The sequence below is a fragment of the Dermacentor andersoni genome, chromosome 5 (assembly GCF_023375885.2).
Source record: "Dermacentor andersoni chromosome 5, qqDerAnde1_hic_scaffold, whole genome shotgun sequence".
NCBI lineage: Eukaryota > Metazoa > Arthropoda > Arachnida > Ixodida > Ixodidae > Dermacentor > Dermacentor andersoni.
The window spans coordinates 178874395-178889753 of NC_092818.1; the positions used below are offsets into that span (position 1 = coordinate 178874395).

Here is a 15359-nt window from a genome sequence, read left to right on the forward strand (position 1 = left end):
CTTTCTTGCTGTTTAGCGACCATCAGTAAACTCTGCTATGGTAGCGGAAGATCAAGAGGTAATAAATGCCCCACCATGTCATTTCGGTGTTGTGCATAATGGAGTGGGAAGCAGGGCGCTTTCGCGCTTCGCAATGTCTATTTCCGGTAGTCTCTCCCGCCATAGCGATCTGAATTTTTGCACTGCGCTCGTTCCAAGGCATAATACAGGGTGCAACGAACCCGAAGCGAAAAAAGGGGTTTCGGAAAGCGACAGTTAAGCAGCAGCGTCTGGACTTGAATCGCTTGGAGCATAGTGAAAGGAAGGCGTGCGCTATCAGCATAACTCATTCGGTTCCTTCTATCTCTTTGCTGCATGTTTCTCTGTTTTCAGACGGGTCTTGCCCTCGCACAGCCTGCATCAAGGACTGCACATATTGCATTTGACCTCTGCCTCCATTGTCTCTCAAAAGCATGGCATCTCCGGTCCACATGTACCGCTTCCTTTTTCATATTTCAACTGGCCATGCTGTTTGTCAAAGCCACTTATGTACATAAAGAATCTTTTTCCGTCCTCTTTGCCAAGGAGGTGATTTGACTTGAGCGACGTCGGCAGACTTGGCAATCTTTGCATGAAAATGTAAATGTTGGGTGATAGCTATATGTGACATTAAGTCATTACTTTTTTCATCCTTCCTGAACTAAATATTTTCTCAACTTACTCTTTTTGTTTAGCTAAGATAAGACGCTATACAGACGACTTACTCTGCGTATACTGATGGGCAGGGTGAACATACGGCTTGCAAGGCGCGTTGTAAAAGCTCGTTCTCTTTTTTTTTGTCTCTCTCCAGAAATATTTCAAATTCCCAATGTGTTCTTTGTCTACATCGGTGTAAATTTTAAATTATTTTCATTGCGCTTCTGGTTTGTGCAGAATTACTGAAATGAATCTGTAAATTTGCTCAATTAGAATGCCTACATCAAGCGAGAAAAATATGAAAGCGTTAAAGATTCACTGCAGTATTCATATCAGTCAGTTCTGGACGTCAGTTTCAAAGTTGTGTTCGGTCGCTTTCAGCCATGCGTTTTACCATGTGACGAGCAGTACATTGAAAGCAAAACAGACTTCACTTATATTGCTGTGGTACATCGGTTTTTCCATGAATTACTGGTAAAGCAGAAGCACTTATATTCCCAACATACTCTTACAGGTAAACCGAAATACAGTGGAGGCCGATATGAAAGTAATTCCGTGCCACTGTGGCACGTGATAGTATATTATACGGGCCAGCGTCATTCAAAGCGATGTAAAGGCCATGGTGATGTGCGGTCCCCCAATTTCAGTTTGAGCTTTTGTCGCTCCATGGAAATGAGACTCGTGTGCCGAGGGTGTCAGAGGAGCACACAATCCCTCTGCGAGAGTCCCTTGTAGCCTTCCGCGTCTTCTCAGACCATGTACTTATTCATCTTCGGAGGTAGACCCAGCCTCTGGCGGATGAACTGGAGGGCGAGCTCTTGCGGTCGTTCCTGCAAGTCGACCATCTCGGATACCGGGAGGTCAACCTGGTCACCCTCAAGACGGTCCAGCAGCGTAACGCAAACCACGCCTCCTGCGTAAGTGCCACGCACACATGACAGGCGCTGAGGTCATGACAAAAATGGCCGTCTTTGTACAACGCCTTCAAACTCATTTCTTAAATATAAGTCTTACTGCACGGTACTACATCATATGTTACTGGAGAATAAGGCATACTTTTGGGCTCGTCTTTAGGGCACTGGTGTCTAACCTACGCCCGGCACTTCCTATTCACCCACACGAGCTCATCATTACAGTCTACCGGAAGCTGACAATTCGCGCATCAAGACCGACCATCGCACATATACTCATGGCTTCGCATGCCCTGAGCAAAGGACCGACAGATGTTGGGTGCCACCCGAGGTCCACAACCTTTCGTATTGCCAGCGGCGTATACTGCTACACTGCTTATAACTCTTTCAAGGAATCGGGGCTGGGATTCCATTAAATATACATCCAGACGAACACTCTGCTGATGGGAACGAGAAGTGAAAGTAGGGCTTCGGACTATTGCTACGGATACAGAATACAGCGCCGTCACCGTTTACACAAACTTTTCGAAGGTTATGTTTGTTTGTTCTTGCACACGGTGCACATACCTTTCAGGCCGGCGAAGTGACACATGGCGGCGAACATGGAAGCCTCCATCTCGATGTTGCGCACGCCCATGGTCCGGAGCTTGTCCATGAAATGGCGCTTGGCTTGAGCCGAGTAGGTGCAAATCGCGCCGTCTAGTCGGCCTTGGCCTGCGCCCACAGAACGCGGACCCAAAGCTATGTTGGCAACACGGATACTGATGAACGCGCACAAAAAATTGTTTGCAGTTTGTCTCTGTCAACGAACGTTAGGCCTAATTTGTGCGTCCTAATAAAAACTGCAGGCACCAGCCCGACAAGAACTAAGGGAGAAACAGCACGAACACTGGTGCTCAACAAACTCTGCTCGTTAGCAACATGGTGTGCACACTTGGGAAAACCGCGGCCGAAGGCCGAAAATGGTCGTTATTCACAAAACACCCCCGTCACGTGCTGTCCACGTATGATGACTACATGACCCCGGTCCTCCTGAAAACATCACTTGTTTATGAATAACTGCTTACAAAGAACGATGAATCTTACCCGAAGTCGGTGCTCATGTTAATTTGTATACGCATTGTTTTGTCTCCAGCTTCGTGTGCTCAGCTACGGCGTTGCTCTGCTGAGCATGAAGTTCCGCACCCAGCTGCGGCGGCCGCATTTTGAGGGGGGCGCAACGGGAAAACGCTCGTGTACAGTGCTATTGGGGGCATGTTAAAGAAATATATATTGTCTAAATTAATCCGCAGTTTTATACTAGGGCGTCTCTTCTGTGAAATCCTATAGGGCCTTGAAGGTATTCAAATTAATAAATAAATAAATAGAGCAACTACGCAATTTTTGGGCGATAAACCCCAGAAAATGTATCGTGTGCTCGGCAATAGAACGTCACGAGCTACACAATAAGCCGGCCTCTCGGTATCCACAGTGAGCCAGTCGTGCCAGGTGCAGCGTGCGACGGGCCAGGCACATTCCATGAAGCCAGACGAAAGGACTCACCCTCGTAAAAGTCGTCGGTGGACAGCGTCTTGCCGCGCACAATTTGCAGGGCAGGCAAGAACCGGTTGCCCACGTCCATGAGCTCGCGCACCAGGTCGCCGTCCAGAACGCAGGGCCGCGTCACACGCTCACCCAGAACGAACTTCATGAAAGCCAAGAGTAATCGTCGTAAATATAGACTGGAGAGGTATCATGCAGTATCACACGCAGAAGGCAATGCTTTATGGGAAGAGGTGTACGTTATGCAAAACTTAATGCAACGAGAGGAAGTTTCATCTTATCGAATTATTCACTTCACTCCAGTGTCACGGCAATGAAGAAAGCCCTCAACTTGTCTGACCCTTGCCTCCACCTTAAACGCCCTCGCCTAAATCTTTCTCATAAAATCTAGCCTTACAACAATACTTTGAAGGAGGCCTTTTGTCGTCTGTCTCCCTCGTTAAGTATCAACCAGAACCGGTCATCGTTTACAAGGTGGACTTACCATCTTGCCGCACAAACTCATGTAATGATTATTTAGTTCCTAGGACAAGCATCACATGTAACCGGCTTCCCGCCAGCACTGCTGCCTTAACTCATGCTCAACAATTCATGTTCACCTTGCAGAATGCCTTGTAATAACGTTTTTATATCGCTATTGCTAGCTGCAGGTCTTTCCTACTTCTTCCGCTCCTTTCTGTTGGGCCTTAGAGCGCTGAAAGTAATCTAAATAAATAAATAAATAAATAAATAAGTAAATAAATAAATAAATAAATAAATAAATACGGGTATACTGTCTGTGATTGCGCATACATTTCAGTGAGGCTAGATAAGAGCGAAAGAGCGACAAAGCGAGAAGTAAGAAACTCAAAGTACTCACGACTTCCATCTCCTCTTTCAGCAGCCCATTCAGGACGTTTGTGCTGATGACGACCGACCCAGGGGAAATCCCTGGGTGAGTGGACAGCACGAAATGAAAATCACGAAAGGGTTTCAACTTGTCCATCAGCACGCAAGTCGAAATGAAAAAGAAATCGTCGTCGTCGTTTTCGTTGTTGTTGTTGTTGTTGTTGTTGTTGTTGTTGTTGTTGTTGTTGTTGTTGCATCCGCTCACACGTGGATGCATTTCTTTGTATTGATTTATCTTTTGCTCTCCGAGTCCGCGGACATATAGAGCGTTCGCGTGAGGTAACAATGGCATGAGTATCCCGGCAGTCAGCAGCTGGAACTTTCCAGTGGCAATAAGCTGCATTATACCGAAGCACCACGACATTTCACGAGACTTGCTTCATACCACTATACCTTCGCTATGCCAGACGTGCCTTCCTTCTAACCGCCGTGGTTGCTTAGTGGCTATGGTGTTGGGCTGCTAAGCACGAGGTGGCGGGATTGAATCTCGGCCACAGCGGCTGCATTTCGATGGGGGCGAAATGCGGAAACCCCCGTGTACTTAGATTTAGGCGCACGTTAAAGAACTCCAGGTGGTCTAAATTTCCGAAGTCCCCCATTACGGCGTGCCTCATAATCAGAAAGTGGTTTTGGCACGTAAAACCTCCTAATTTTTCTGCCTTTCTTCTCGCTTTTAGAGCAATAGCTCTATTATTCCAGGTACAAACCCACAAGCCACGTGGTTTCTTATATCTGACCTTCAAGCTCAGCCAAGGTCAAACTGGGACTTAGCCTGCCACTAGCGGCTGCTGCTGCGTACGTAATGTGGGCGCCCATATCTTGAAAGCTATCTGCGTTGTAGACAAAGTGCACGGTCGCGTGGGCATCATCTTCAAAGCGATCTGCGATGTGCACAAAGTGCGCCGAATGCTGGTAATTTCGTATGCGCTGTGCTTTCCCCGCTTAGCTCCCGTTGAAGCGCGACACAGCGTGAAGCTCAATTCGCTCGCTGCTGCTGCCACGCCGAGCAGCTTCTGTGTGTTGTGGTGCAATTGTAGATGCGATAGTTGATGACGGTGCCAAGCAGCGTCTGTGTCCTCTCCCAAAGCAAGCAAAACCATGCTATCGCTCGACAAAACTGATTTAAGCGCCTTCCACCACGGCAATTCTTTTCCCTATCTTTCCACAGTAAATGGTAGTCAAAAAATGTACTTGATGGTGTTTTTACAAAGTGTAAACGTGGTGCACTTAGAACGCACCAATGCCTCCGCAAGTTCCAAGGCGCAGCATGACCACGTCTGCGGTGCAATGGGAATAGTGCAGCAGCTTGAGCAGCTCGTGCATCACGATGGAGAGAGACGGGGAGCCCATGCCATGCTGCGCAGAAGACCACATGGTTAAATGGACACTTGGGAGAAGCACTGAAATTCTCCGAACTAGCGGATTAGCCTCTGAAATGAGTATCTTCACTTTACGAGCGGCACGGAATTGCCATTTATCAGATTAATAGTCGGCCAAATTGATCGTTTCAAATTTCTCGCCATTTATCGGCCGCGGTATCAATGACGTTACTTTAGGTCACGATTTGTACGGCGCCTTGACAGTCCGTTTGCGTTTTTACCATTCAAGAAAATTCCACCGGTGTCCGAATAAAATGCACTCGCCCAACAGTTAACAAGCCTCGGCAGATGTTGACACACTATTTGATGTCGCATAAACTCCAAGATGGTGCCTCCGCCCATCTCTTCCTTTTTTACATCGTTTGTGGCACACCCTTCCGCTTGTCACGACAATACTGACCTATTTGCTATTCCAGTGATATAGTCAGGTTGTCCAGCAACATGCAACATTCTTCGTTAGAGTGCCGTTAGCACATAATCACTTGCCGCGCGAGGGCTTCTTTCTTTTGACGACAGTCGAACACGGGAAATAGATACCGCTGCGCAGTTTTGGCAATCGCTAAGTGCTGCGACGTCGTCTTCTCAGTGGAAATCGACAAACAGATATCAATAATAACGACAAAACATCGCTTATACTTTGTCCTTCGAATGATATTATAGTAAGCGATGGCTGATTCTACCACTTCTTTCTGTCACTGCGCATAGCAAGAAACACTGGCGAATTAGGATCGAAGCGGACAGTCTGTACACTGCCGTGTTGTCATGCAATCGCGGTAACTTGCGACAGCCGTCCCGGTAATCTTCCCGTACAAAAACAGTTTGACGGGCAAGTTGGTTCTTCATGAAGCAAACTTACCGTAGCTACATAGTGAAATATTTAGCGTGCACAATTGTGCGCGCTAAATATTTCACTATGAATTCGTACCAACTCGCCCAACTATCAGTTCTGTTACCGTAGCTAGTTAATATCTGCGCATGCGCAGTCATGGCAGCGAATATATGTAAGCAGTACGAGGTTAACGGATTGCTGAAACTATCTAATGATGTACAGTAAGTGGTGACGAAAACACGCACAATATTTTTTTTTCTCAATGGCATCTATATAAGGCACTACCGCACCGCCATTGCATATCGTCGCATCGGTAAGCCGATGTAACAGACCATGCCACGCCACTACTGACATGAAAAATTTCCCCCGAAGAAATGAGCAGCAAAATTTGTTGAGGATCGGTATGCATGAAGCAGCTCTTAAAAGGTATACGTGAACAGAAGTTGCCAGTCAAGGTTAAATGCCAAAAGCACATTACTACTCGCACGACCAACATGCCAACCACGGAGTTCTAATAGAATAATAACGTTTAAAACGTGCCAAGTGGCAGAAATGGTATTAAAATTGACCTGCAGAGGCACAAAAAAATGGTGAGTTCGGAATGGCTGTATTCGAAGAACAGTCTCGGTAGCGTACGTTGCAGCCAGAAATGTAGAATCATTGGCCCATAGGCCACGTAAGGACAAAGGATAAGAGCTACGTTGTCCGGAATCTAGACAGTGAAGACTAATACATCGGACAGCCTTGCATCTTACGGATAGCAGAAGCCCCAAACAAATGGAGGTCAGCCAGAGAAGAGATGACAAGACGACATCCAATAAGATGTAAATACCAAGGAGCTTAGCGAGCAGTGAAAGACCGATGGAGCGAAGTGGAAGAACGCACACTGGAGCCCAGCTGACATAATACGGAATTCGTTGGACATGTCGATTTATTTATTTATTTGTTTATTTATAGAAATAATCAGCGATTGAACTGCCTTCCTTTCGACGAAAAATATCACGTCCTTCCAGTGGTTTGATTAGGTACTTTGCTCGAGTAACGTAGCTAACTCGGCCATATTCGTGCGCACCAGTGTGAAGCGAATGTTGATATCCCTTCACTAAGGTGAAGAATACTGGCAACGGGTCGACAGGACCGTACTCACGCTGACGGAGAGCACAGGTCCGACTTTGTACATACAGTAGCGGTGCGAGGCCTGGCTGATGTCGTAGAGGTCGGAGCCCGTGGGCAGCTGGATGTCGAGGCCGGTCTTGACGAACTGCGCGAAGCGTTCCATCCGCGCCGTCGTGCCGCCCATGCACACGAACTGCGAATGCGAATGGTCCGTCGCAATTTAGAAAAAGTTGCGATTTGCATGCAAATACAGCGCCAGGAAATAACGGTACTGCGCTAATAGTACGCCCATGTGGCACGGCTGTTATGTGTAACGACATTACTGTAAATACGATCATCATAGACACAAAAAGCAAGCTACCAAAGCCAATGCATCGAAAGTCATTCGGCGTGCAGAGTATGAGCATAACATAAAGCATGGACATTGCAGCCAAACACGGCCTCGGGGACAAATTTCGTTGCACTTAGACAGAAACCGCTTTCATCGAATTATTTATAAGAATAGAGCAAGCATTCATTTTATCTTATATAAATGAATTTCCATCCTCGGCTTTGAGTTTCCGGCGACTATACGAAGTAAGAGTGGTTGTAGAAAATTTCTTGTCCACAGTTTTATTCACTACGAAACTTTCACTTGCGGCGCTCTGAAGTAACTAACATCCGTGTGCTCCATTTATGGTTACTGGTGGCATCACAAGAGCTTGATTTCTCATATCCAAATACCTTGATGTCGCCGAACATGTCCTTAAATTGGTGGGTGGCCGTGGACAATGCCAAATGGTACAGGTGGTCCATTTTAATGTCCTTCATGTGGGGATTTTGCAGCTTCACCCTGTTACCCAAGTCCCGGTCGCTCTCTTTCTGAGACCTGTGGCAGAGGAGCACACACGCTTACCCTATCTTGCCCAAGGTAATGCCTTCACTTCCCACATTCCCACACCGCTCCTTTCTGGCGAGAGTACTTAATGTTGGGCTCGTTGGTGAAACACAACTATTAGAAGCGGGGCGCAAATTAACATACATACGCAGATGAATCGCGGACGACACCCTTTTTGTCTTCAGCTGTGTAGGAATGTTAATTTTCACCCCTCTTCTAGTAGCTACCCTCTTCCCTCGCCGACGTAAATAATCAAAGAAAAAGGAGTGGAAGATCTCTCAGCGTAAAAGCTAAAACGTTCACAAGCCAAGCGTGGAGGCACCGTCATCACTCTACTATTTCAGTTCATTGCAGGAGGAATGCCCCCCCCCCCCCCCCCTATGAATCAATGATCCAGTGAAGAATATCGCGTGGCTTCCACACGAATCTCACATTGTAATTTTCACATCGATGCTCGAAGCTACGAAAAAGCACATACGACACGTGTTCCTTTTAAGCATAGAGGAAGAAGCAAATTTATTATCGGGGAAATGCTTATAACGGGCGAGGACAATGAGATTTGCAAAGCTTTTTCGGCTGCGAACAACCATGCATCTTACGGGTAGCAGAAGACTCAAAATATTAGGGATTTAAAGAGCAGACTCGCCGTGGTTATCATCATCATCATCAGCCTGGTTATGTCCACTGCAGGGCAAAGGCCTCTCCCATACTTCTCCAACTACCCCGGTCATGTACTAATTGTGGCCATGTTGTCCCTGCAAACTTCTTAATCTCATCCGCCCACCTAACTTTCTGCCGCCCTCTGCTACGCTTTCGTTCCCTTGGAATCCATTCCGTAACCCTTAATGACCATCGGTTATCTTCCCTCCTCATTACATGTCCGGCCCATGCCCATTTCCTTTTCTTGATTTCAACTAAGATGTCATTCACCCGCGTTTGTTCCCTCACCCAATCTGCTCTTTTCTTATCCCTTAACGTTACATCTATCATTCTTCTTTCCATAGCTCGTTGCGTCGTCCTCAATTTCAGCAGAACCCTTTTCGTAAGCCTCCAGGTTTCTGCCCCGTAGGTGAGTACTGGTAAGACACAGCTGTTATACACTTTCCTCTTGAGGGATACTGGCAACCTGCTGTTCATGATTTGAGAATGCCTGCCAAACGCACCCCAGCCCATTCTTATTCTTCTGGTTATTTCAGTCTCATGATCCGGATCCGCAGTCACTACCTGTCCTAAGTAGATGTATTCCCTTACCACTTCCAGTGCCTCACTACCTATTGTAAACTGCTGTTCCCTTCCGAGACTGTTAAACGTTACTTTAGTTTTCTGCAGATTAATTTTTAAACCCACCCTTCGGCTTTGCCTCTCCAGGTCAGTGAGCATACATTGCAGTTGGTCCCCTGAGTTACTAAGAAAGGCAATATCATCAGCGAATCGCAAGTTACTAAGGTATTCTCCATTAACTCTTATCCCCAATTCTTCCCAATCCAGGTCTCTGAATACCTCCTGTAAACACGCTGTGAATAGCATCGGAGAGATCGTATCTCCCTGCCTGACGCCTTTCTTTATTGGGATTTTGTTGCTTTGTTTATGGAGGACTACGGTGGCTGTGGAGCCGCTATAGATATCTTTCAGTATTTTTACATACGGCTCGTCTACACCCTGATTACGCAATGCCTCCATGACTGCTGAGGTTTCGACTGAATCAAACGCTTTATCGTTTGATTCGTTTGAAATTTATTATCGGGGAAATGCTTATAACGGGCGAGGACAATGAGATTTGCAAAGCTTTTTCGGCTGCGAACAACCATGCATCTTACGGGTAGCAGAAGACTCAAAATATTAGCGATATAAAGGGCAGACTCGCCGTGGTTGCTTAGAGGCTATGGTGTCGGGCTGCTAAGCCCGAGGTCGCGGCATCAGATCCCGGCCACGGGGGCCGCATTCCGATGGGGGCGAAATGCGAAAACACCCGTGTACTTAGATTTAGGTGCATCATCATCAGCATCATCATCATCATCATCATCATCATCATCATGTTTTATGTCCACTGCAGGACGAAGGCCTCTCCCTGCGATCTCCAATTACTACTGTCCTGCGCCAACCGATTCCAACTAGCGCCATCAAATTTCCTAATTTCATCGCTTCACCTAGTCTTCTGTCGTCCTCGATTGCGCTTCCCTTCTCTTGGTACCCATTCTGTAACCCTAATGATCCAAAGCTTATCTTAACTGCGCATTACATGACCTGCCCAGCTTCATTTTTTTCTCTTGATATCAATTAGAATATCGTCTATACCCATTTGCTCTCTGATCCAAACCGCTCTCTTTCTGTCTCTTAACGTTGTGCCTAGCAATCTTCGTTCCATCGCTCTTTGCGCGGTCCTTAACTTGGTCTCAAGCTTCTTTGCCAGTCTCCAAGTCTCTGCCCCATATGTCAGCACTGGTAAAATGCACTGATTGTATACGTTCCTTTTCAATGATAATGGTAAGCTTCCAGTCAGGAGCTGGCAATGTCTGCCGTATGCGATCCAACCCATGTTATTCTTCTGTGAATTTCCTTCTCATGATCAGGGTTTCCTGTAATTAATCGACCTAGGTAAACGTACTCCTTCACAGACTCTATAGAGGCCGACTGGCAATCCTGTACTCTTGTTCCTTTGCCCGGCTATTTATCATTATCTTTGACTTCTGCATATTAATCTTCAATCCCACTCTTACACTCTCTCTGTTAAGGTTCTCAATCATTTGTTGTAACTCGTCTGCATTGTTGCTGAATAGAACAATGTCATCGACAAACCGAAGGTTGCTGAGATATTCGCCGTCGATCTTTACTCCTAAGCCTTCCCAGTTTAACAGCTTGAATACTGCTTTCAAGCACGCAGTGAATAGCATTGGAGAGATTGCGTCTCCCTGCCTGACCCCTTTCTTTATAGATATCTTCCTGCTTTTCTTGTGTAGAATTAAGGTAGCTGTAGAACCTCTGTAGATATTTTCCAAGGTATTTACGTAAGCGTTCTGTACTTGATTACGGAATGCCGCTATGACTGTTGGTATCTCTGCTGAATCAAATGCATTTTCGTAATGTACGAAAGCCATATAGAGAGGCTTATTATACTCTGCGGATTTATCGATAACCTGATTAATCGCATCGATGTGATCCATTGTAGAGTACCCCTTCCTGAAGCCAGCCTGTCCCCTTGGTTGACCAAAGTCCACTGTTGCCCTTATTCTATTGGGGGATTACTTTGGTTAATACTCTATATAATACTTGGAGTAAGCTAATGGGCCTATAATTTTTCAATTCTTTAACGTCTCCCTTTTTGTGAATTAATATAATGTTTGCATTCTTCCAGTTTTCTGGGACCCTTGCAGTCGATAGACACTTCGTATAAAGAGCCGCCAGTTTTCCAAGCATTATGTATCCTCCATCTTTGATTAAATCCACTCTTATTCCATCTTCTCCTGCCGCTCTTCCTCGCTTCATGTCTTGCAAGGCCCTTCTGACCTCATCACTAGTTATAGGAGAAATTTCTGCATCCTGTTCATTACTGTTTCAAATTGAGGTATCCTTACTCTTCTGGGTACTGTACAGGTCAGTATAGAATTCTTCCGCGGCTTTTACTATACCTTCGAGATGGCTGATGATATTACACAGCTTATCTTTTAGTGCATACATCTTGGTATGTCCTATGCCACGTTTCTTTCTCACTGATTTTAGGCTGCGTCCATTTTTTACGCCCTTCTTCAGTCTTTGTCACGTTATAGTTTCGAATGTCCCTTATTTTCGCTTTGTTGATCACTTTTGACAGTACCGCGAATTCTACTTTATCAACTCAATTGGGCACTTTCATTTTTTGTCGTTTCTTTATTAGGTCCTTTGTTACTTGGGAAAGCTTGCCTACTGGTTGCCTTGGTGCCTTGCCTCCCACTTCAACTGCTGCTTCTGAAGCCAACCTAGTTATGGTTTCATTCATTAGCTCTATGTCATCATCATCTCTCTGTTCTAAGGATGCATATTTGTTTGCACGTACCAGCCTGAATTTGTCTGCTTTTACCCTTACTGCCTCTAAGTTTACATGTGTCTTCTTGACCAATTTTGCTCTTTATCTCTTCAAATTGAGGTGAATCCTAGCCCTCACTAACCTATCAACACTACACTTTACTCTACCTATCACTTCTAGATCATGCACTATGCTGGGATCGGCAGAATGTATGAAGTCCAACTTCATTTCGTATTTCACCATTAGGGCTTTTCCAGGTCCACTTTGTTGCTACGCTTCCTGAAAAAGGTGTTCATTATTCAAAGCTTATTCCTTTCTGCGAATTCTACCAGCATCTCTCCTTTAGCGTTCCTAGAATCTACGCCGTAGTTGCCAATTGCTTGTCCACCAGCCTGCTTTTTCCCCACTTTCGCATTGAAGTCGCCCATTACTACAGTATACTGAGTTTGCCCTTTTCTCATCGCTAATCCAACATCTTCATAAAACTGATCTACTTCCTCATCAACGTGACTGGATGTTGGAGCGTAGGCTTGTACTACCTTTAATCTGTACCTTTTATTAAGCTTGATTACGACTACAGCTACCCTCTCATTAATTCTGTAGAATTCGTCAATGTTGCCCGCTACGTCCTTATGGATTAGGAATCCTAACCCGTATTGCTCCTTATCTAGGAGACCTCTATAGCAGAGGACATGTCCGTTATTCAGCAATGTATAAGCCTCATCAGTTCTTCTAATCTCACTAAGGCCGATGATATACCAAACATTGTCTGATAGTTCCTCAGAGTCCTGCTAAGCTAGCCTCATTCGAGAGGGTTCGGGTGTTAAACGTTGCAAGGGTCAGTTTCATTGGCGGCCTGTCCGAACCCACAGATTCTTAGCACCCTTTTGCTGCGTTACAGGTCTGACCGCCGCCTTGGTCAGGTGCTCCGCAGCTGCTGGGGACTGAGGGCCATAGGGTAATTGAGTGAACCATGTGGGAGGGGGTGGCCGAATACTGCACCAGGGAGGCCAATTCCTGTTCTGGTGAGGGAGTGTCTTGTTGAAACTTAATGGGCCTTCCTAATTTGGTTGTACCTGGATTAGTATAGCCCCCCTCGCTCTCGGCATCTCTTGCCGGTGACAGGCGTCACTCCAAGCCTGCAGATGTGCACTGGCGGAAGTGAATTTCAAGCTCATTATCGTAGAAAATAAAACCTCTTATGTAACGCAAGATCATCGTTACGGCATGTAAAACCCCATAATATAATTTTTTCTTTATTTTTAAAGGGCAGGTTGAGGTCCCATTCAACGAATTGGTTTTTCAAAAGCAGGTTTTTCAAGGTCCCACAAATCAGTCGAGCTTTGCCATTTCATGATCATTCCTTTGTCATTATTTCCAATATTAAAGGCACTGATGGTCATGATTACAATTTGGAATACAACAGGAGGGAGACAGAAAGAAAGCTAAAGGCACACAGCGCTGTGTGTGAGTGTCATTTTCTTTCTCTGTCCCCGTCCAGCAGCCGCTGCAAATTGTAATCATGACTCCGAACCAAGTAGCCCACCAACGTGCGTAACTGTCCGTCTCGTTTATGACCGACATTCGGCCCCTTACGAAGGCTGGCACACTTCCGTGAATCTTTGGTGTATGGGAAATGACATAACATATTTGGCTTGGTTGAACTATTTGACACTACGGGTGGCAGTGGGAATCGCCGCGAAAACCAAGAAAGGGATCTGAAATACGCACGATTTAGAAGCACCCTTCGCATCCATGGCCATGAGCTGGTTCATACAAGATGGAGGGAAGAAAAAGAAGGTAATGATGATTCTAGGCAATGACCCGTACCCACAACCACAACCCACAATTGGTCAAGAAGCAGACGATAGGAGAATAAGAAAAGAGGCAAATGGGGAATAGTAGTAATAGTAATAACGAAAATTTTCGAGCTACAAATTATTTATAATACTGCTTACATGAATATTTATTTCCAAACAGAGTGATAAGAAAAACATGTTGTTTAGCAGTCAGTCTAACGTAAGGAAAACGCAAGAAATTCAAAGATGTAAAAAGATGAGGTTAATTAGAGAAAGAGAAGCCATCATTACTTGGTTAGTAAAATAGAACTGGGAAATTTGCATGAGAATTATCAAAGAAAGGGGAAAAATCATTTCAAATTGGCGCAGCAATTTTTTTGTGTTACAAGTAAAATCGTGCAGGGCCAGGCAAGCAACCCTGTGGCTAAAGCCCAGAATCAATGACCGGAAAGAAAGAATAATTGATGAAGTCAAGGAAAGTTCTAGCTGGCGAAATGGAGTTTCGAGATGTCTTTTTCTTTGTATTGAGAATCAGCAGGAGAATAAACAAGAAAACAAAATGATGAATAGTTTCGGATTCACTACTCGAGACTGGAACATCAAATTGACGTGATGGACACCATCGAGAATTTCAAGGGAATCGCAGATGCTCGAAGTCATACTGCGATAATACTTCTTGCTTTGTAAAAGCCTGATTTAAGCAGAATTTTTTGTATCTTGCTTAGGAGACGTACGCCGTAACGGGAAAAATAAACTTCCGGACCATTCAAAGACGCGCTGGCAAGCGAAAATGCCGCTTCATTTAAATATTGCTGAAAATAATCCGGCACCCAAATTAAGTGGAGTAACAGTAAATGGAAAGGCATCAACCAATGTCGGCTGAATCTGCAGTCGTCACGGCGCACCAGTAATCCCGTGGTCTGTTACGTCACGTTGGCTTCACTATATATGTAACTTGCGCAACCGCAATAAACTCGTTGTTCGCCCAACTGCTGGCCTGGCTACACAATGGGATTACCGCAATACAATGGAGTCTGTGTTCCCAGCAAGCGCTGAGCACACAGATAGAGAATATGTTAATACCGGAGATGTCGACGGAATTGACGACAGTTTTCACAGGGCTAGAACGATTCCATTAATTCGGCTTGGTCTATTGGTGTAAAATGAGGAGGGCGGAGAGAGAAGTACCAGCAAGGTTCTGGAGAGAACATGTCCACTACTGTTCTCTCGTCAAGCAGGAAAGTATCAGCCTTACTTTTATATTTTGGTCTTCTAAAAGGCCACACAAATATCTTCTAGTCAGAAGCTTAGCATTTCTCATATAATATTGCGGAACTGAATGT

The 15359-nt window shown here is 45.4% G+C and overlaps 1 protein-coding gene across 1 annotated transcript; it reads right to left on the reverse strand.

Annotated features, from left to right (window-relative positions):
* Nucleotides 1-1209: 1209 nt before the first annotated feature.
* On the reverse strand, nucleotides 1210-13991 carry LOC126532205 (uridine phosphorylase 1-like). Its single transcript, XM_055070411.1, has 8 exons — nucleotides 13949-13991; nucleotides 8064-8208; nucleotides 7372-7533; nucleotides 5255-5372; nucleotides 3988-4058; nucleotides 3129-3270; nucleotides 2154-2300; nucleotides 1210-1588 (listed from the first exon to the last, which is right to left on the reverse strand). Exons 1-8 carry the CDS (start codon nucleotides 13978-13980, stop codon nucleotides 1425-1427), a joined length of 981 nt encoding a protein of 326 aa, XP_054926386.1. The 5' UTR covers nucleotides 13981-13991; the 3' UTR covers nucleotides 1210-1424.
* Nucleotides 13992-15359: the final 1368 nt, after the last annotated feature.